Here is a 6,000-nt window from a genome sequence, read left to right as displayed (position 1 = left end):
CTGCTATTTCTCTATATTGTTAAGAATCTCAGACATCACCTGTAAGGAGAGAGTTTAGCGGAGACCAAGGAGAAATGCGGTGTTGAAAGAGTTCTCCGCGATGGTGGTGGAGACTTGTATTCAGGAGAAGCAGAAACCGGATCCTACCAACTTTATTTTTTTGGAGAAATTACACCAAATGTCGAATGCTACCATCACGCATGCTTAGGAACACTGGACAACATTCAGAGTGGAAAAAGAGCCTGGGAAGGATTTGAAACGGTGGAGGCAGTGGCAATGCCAGTGGCCAATACTCAGGGGAGGCAGAGATCTGATGCATTACACCTGGAACCTTTGAAATAATAACCACAGAGACAGTGATCGGAACCTGCTGAGGGGTTAGGCGGGCACCGGGGACAGTGGCCGACATCGGAGCTGCTGTGAGGCAAGGCCACTACTGAGGCCTCCGTGCCCAGGATTGGAACCTGCCGAGGGGTTTGACCGATGCTGGGGGCCAGCGAGGCCGGCATTGGAGCCTGCCATGAGGCAAGGCTTGTGCTGGGGCCTCTGAGGTCGGGTCCGAAACCTGCTGAGAGGTTAGGCCGGTGCTGGGGCCAGTGAGGCCAGCATCGGAGCCTGCCATGAGGCAAGGCCGGTACTGGGGCCTCCAAGGCCAGGATAAGAGCCTGCTGAGGGCTTAGGCCGGTGCTGGGGTCAGCGAGGCCGGCATCGGAGCCTGCCGCGAGGCAAGGCCGGTGCTGGGGCCTCCGAGGATGGGACCAGAGCCTGCTGAGGGGTTAGGCCGGTGCTGGGGCCAGCGAGGCCGGCATCAAAGACAGCCATGAGGCAAGGCCGGTACTGGGGCCTCCGAGGTCAGGATAAGAGCCTGCTGAGGGGTTAGGCCGGTGCTGGGGCCAGTGAGGCCGGCATTGGAGCCTGCCATGAGGCAAGGCCGGTACTGGGGCTTCCGAGTCCGGGATAAGAGTCTGCCGAGGGTTAGGCCAGTGCTAGGACCAGCGAGGCTGGCATCGGAGCCTGCCGTGAGGCAAGGCCAGGGCTGGGGCCTCCGAGGCAAGGATAAGAGCCTGCCGAGGGGTTAGGCCGGTGCTGGGGCCAGCGAGGCCAGCATCGGAGCCTGCCATAAGGCAAGGCTGGTGCTGGGGCCTCCGAGGCCGGGATCGGAGCCTGCCTTGAGGCAAGGCCGGTACTGGGGCCTCCGAGGCCGGGATTGGAGCCTGCCGAGGGGTGAGGTCGATGCTGGGGCCAGCAAGGCCGGCATTGGAGCCTGCCATGAGGCAAGGCCAGTGCTGAGGCCTCCGAGGCCAGGATAACAACCTGCCGAAGGGCTAAACTGGTGCTGGGGCCAGCGAGGCCAGCATCGGAGCCTGCCGTGAGGCGAGGCCAGCATCGGAGCCTGCCGTGAGACATGGCCAGTGCTGGGGCCTCCTGGGCCGGGAACGGAACCTGCCAAGGGGTTAGGCCGGTGCTGGGGCCAATGAGGCCAGCCTTGGAGCCTGCTGTGAGGCTCGGCCGGTGCTGGGGCCTCCGAGGCTGGGATTGGAATCTTGCCAAGGGGTTAGGCCGGTGCAGGGGCCAATGGCCAGCATCGGAGCCTGGCGTGAGGCAAGTTCACTCCTGCGGCCTCCAAGGCCGGGACCAAAGCCAGCTTAGGGGTTAGACCGGTGCAGGGGCCAGCAAGACCAGAACTGGGGCCTCCCATGAGGCAAGACCGCTGCTTGAGCCAGCGAGGTCTGGATCAGTCCACTGAGTAGCCAGGCCACTACTGGGACCATCAAGAGTGGGATCGGTACTTGCAACGCAGCATGCACAGAGAAATATCGCAGAAAATATAAATCAGACACTTCTCTTAATCAGCAATAACTAGGAGGAAAAGGGCAACAGGAAGAGGTTGAGCTATAGAAAGGGCCCTATAGTGAAGCAACTAATGTGACCAATCAGAGGGTATGTAATACTGGAGGACGGAGCCTCTTTAAAACGCAGGAGGTACATAAACAAATGTATCAAAGTAAATCACCAAAGAAGTGTGGGATGGAGGAAGGGGAGGGAATGGGATGGGGGCTGGAGGAGGGCTAATTGGATGATGTGTGCTTGTATATCCTCTCAAGTCTTGTACTCCAATGTGATTGATATATGACTACAATGCACCAATTTAAAAAATAAATTAATAATAAAAAATAGGAACGATAGATAATAACAATGATAAAAAAGAATACACAAGTTTTATATTAGGTAAATAATACAAAGTATATCCAATGAGTATTGATCTGACAGCAATACATAGGATGGTTTGAAATGGAAAAGATACCAGACAGGTACTTAAGATATCATTTAAAGACACAGTTTCAGCCAGGCGTGGTAGCGCACATTTGTAATCCCCGCGCTTGAGAGACAGAGACAGGAGGAGCACTGTTTTGAAGCCAGCCTCTGTGGCTTAAGAGACCTGTTTCCAAATAAAAATATTAAAAAAAATAGATCTGGGAGTGTAGCCCGGAGGTAGAAGGGTTTCCAGGAACCCCAGTACCACCAAAAATAAAAATAAAAATAAATAAAGACACAGTTTCTACAGATAAGTGAGACTATGCATTAATTTTATTCCTGTGGCTGGTGGATTTAACTTAGCATATTTTTCTCCAGGTTTCTCTCTGCTGTTGAAATTTCAGAATCTTCTAAGGATATTATTTCATGTTTTGTGTGTGTATGTGTATATATGTGTAGATAGATAACACATGATAACCACTGTTAATAATACTCTATTGTACACTGAAAATTTGCTAAAACAGTATATTTCAGGTGCTCTCAAGAAAGAAAGGAAGAAGGTAAGTGAGAAAGACAAAAAGAGAAAGAAGGAAATATGTGTGATAAATATGGTAATTTGTTTCATTATAATTATTTTACAATGTGTATTTATATCAAAACATCATGTTGCACACTTCAAGCACAACAGTTTAAAATTAATTTATATAATATTAAATCTCCAGAGGCATAAGAAAAACAAAGTGAGGGGAGTAAAATTATTCTGAAGGTAAATTAACATGTAAAAGAAAATGTTTATAATTCACTTTCTAGGTCACTATAGTAAAAAAATTTTTTAGAAATTCCTTGTGGTAGTTATAGGATAAAATGTCATAAACTGTTACTGCTGAGTGGGGATAGGTTTCACAAGTAGAGGCAAAGTCCTCAGTTTTTGTATGCTCAAGAGAAAGAATTCAGATGAGACCCCAGAAGAGTGTGTTGTGTGAACAAGAAGATTTATTGCAAGCAGTAGTATACCCTCAAGGAAGAACAAGAGTATCTCTCAAGCACATGGTCAGAGACCCCAGGAAGAGATGCTAGCATCTGCTTACATCTGATGTTAAATGTTACTTTCTAATTCTTTGAGGGGTTCTGAGGTCATTTGATTGACAGGTCTAAGTGGCTTAGGGCTTCCATGCCTATTCTGGGCACAATGCAGATGCTTACCCATAACTAACCAGAAAAGTCCATGGGGGTGGGGGAACAAAATGAAAATGCTAATAATATGTTAAAAGCATTATAATCAGATAGGAATCACTAGGTTGATCTGGGTCCCTCAGTGCACAAGTGTGTTCAGAGTTATTCCCACAAGCTTTCAAATGAGGAAGTTTTAATTCTTAGAAAAAGAAGTTTTACTACAAGTTAACCACATTTCAGTGAACTTGTGGGAGGATCTGTCTACTCAGGAGAGGTTCTTGGGTGGGCCCAGAGTGTGGAAAGTTTTATGGAAACTTTTGTTTTTTGGAGCCTGCCCTTTTATGGGAAAGCCTGGGGTGATCTCAGAAGGTTTAAAGTCCTCAGAGTGGAAAGCCCTGAGGGGGTAGTTAGCATCATTTTCTCAGTACTCATGCACAGGGTGGGAAGTCCAAGGGCAAGGTCCAGAAACCTGCCTCCTGTTGTTCATCCCTCTCTAACAACCTAACAGAACCACATGGACATCTTGTAACTTATCAGGTTTTGTAAGTCTCAGGAGAACTTGGTTCTCTATTTTGCTTTGATCGGAACAGGTATGAAATTTTGCAATTACTTTCATTAAACCTAAAATTAAAGAGAAAATAGCATGAAAGATATTAATAGACAGACACAATAGTAGACTCCTGTCATTCTACTACCTGGGAGGCTGAGAACTCAGGCTAATTTATGCCACCATAATCCTCCATATCTGAGTAGAATATAATCTCATCTATACTGGCACTAAAAAAATTTACTTGGTAAAATATTCATTAAATTATATGATACAGTGAAGTTGCTAGAAAGAAAACAGAAAGAACACTATATTGTTAGGTATAATAACCTGCACTGCTATATCCAGATGTTAATGTTACCAACACAGAATTATCCATTTGTTGAGATAAGTAGTAGAGCAAGAGACTTTTAGGACAGGAGGACAATGAAAGAAATAATAGTTGATTATATCAACTCTGCAGAAATGAACTCAAATATACTTTCTGTATGAGCTGATGCACAGACCACACTGATAATATACACCCCTAAGATGTGGGAAAAGTAGGCTTGATGGACATAATGATATCATAAACAAGTGATACAGATGGCAACATAACATAGCTTAACAGTTTTGCCTTATTTTTCTTTCAACCTTTTATTATGTAAAATGAAATAAAAGTAAAGATAGGGAAGTTATTCAGAATGTGGTGATGGTTATATGGGAAAATAAGGATGCCTGATGTGTAGGAGAGAATTTTCCAGGGTCCTTAGACCTACATAAAATTACCTGAGCTAAGTGTCACCTTGAATAACATCATGGGTCCTGGGGACAAATTCCCCAGGCTCAAGCACTTCTTAAGGCTTTTGTCTATATGACAATACAACATCGATTCTATTCATGAGCATCTTCTGCTATCCAGAATTTTCTTCAAGGCAAATTTGACATCCTTATTCCTCAGGCTGTAGATCAGGGGGTTCAGCATGGGCACAACAGTAGTATAAAACACAGAGGACACCTTTCCCTGGTCCATGGAGCTGACTGATGAGGGCTGCAGGTACATGAATGCAGCAGAACCAAAGAAGACAGCGACGGCCGAGATGTGGGAGCTGCAGGTGCTGAAGGCTTTGGACCTGCCCTCAGTGGAGCGAATGCGCAGGATGCTGGCCAGGATGATGATATAGGAGATCAGAATGGTTAAGGTAGGAATCAGAATGTTAAATGCACTTAAGAACAAAACCAACAATTCATTGATGTATGTGCTGGAACAGGATAGCTCCAAGAGTGGAAAAAGATCACAGAAATAGTGGTTAATCATGTTAGTCCTGCACAGAAAGAGTCTCAACATGAGGCCCGTGTGAATTGTAGACCCAATGAAACCCAAAATGTAAACTCCCAGTGTGAGCCAGAAGCAGAGCTGATGAGACATGATGGCCTGGTAAAGCAAGGGGCTACAGATGGCGACATAGCGGTCATACGCCATTGCAGCCAACATGTGACACTCTGCAATAGCAAAAAAAGAGAAGAAGTAGAGCTGAGTCATGCATTCAGGGTAGGAGATGATGTTCTTCTCCACCACAAAGTTCACCAGCATTTTGGGGGTAATGACAGTGGAATGACAGAGGTCGATGAAGGACAAATTGCTAAGAAAATAATACATGGGGGTGTGCAGGTGAGAGCTGAGCCTGATCAGTGTGATCATGCCCAGATTCCCCACCACGGTGAGCACATAGATTCCCAGGAAGAGGAGGAAGAAGGACACTTGGAGCTCTGGATTATCTGTTAAGCCAGCAAGGATGAACTCAGTCACTGTGGAATAATTTCCAGTCTCCATCATTCTGTCAAAATTTAAAAAAAGAAAAGATAAGTGAAATTTCATACCCATCTGTGCATGTGCACATATGTGGTGGGAGGGAGATTCTGTGGAAATCATTATTTTATTCCTCTTTAGAAATAATATGTAATACAAGAATCTCTTGAGTTTCTCCTGCTTCCCTGGGCTAACCAATGATTCCACTTGATCACAAGAGGAATTACAAACATCA

At 45.9% G+C, this 6,000-nt stretch overlaps 1 protein-coding gene across 1 annotated transcript; it reads right to left on the bottom strand.

The window, feature by feature from the left end:
• Positions 1-4,853: 4,853 nt before the first annotated feature.
• On the bottom strand, positions 4,854-5,789 carry LOC308271843 (olfactory receptor 8G3-like; the record flags this gene model as incomplete). Its single annotated transcript, XM_080708453.1, has 1 exon — positions 4,854-5,789. One exon carries the CDS (start codon positions 5,787-5,789, stop codon positions 4,854-4,856), a length of 936 nt encoding a protein of 311 aa, XP_080564579.1.
• Positions 5,790-6,000: the final 211 nt, after the last annotated feature.

This window comes from Muscardinus avellanarius (assembly GCF_963383645.1).
Source record: "Muscardinus avellanarius genome assembly, chromosome: 1".
In the NCBI taxonomy this organism is placed as follows: Eukaryota; Metazoa; Chordata; class Mammalia; order Rodentia; family Gliridae; genus Muscardinus; species Muscardinus avellanarius.
This window is presented reverse-complemented; position numbering and strand designations above follow the sequence as displayed.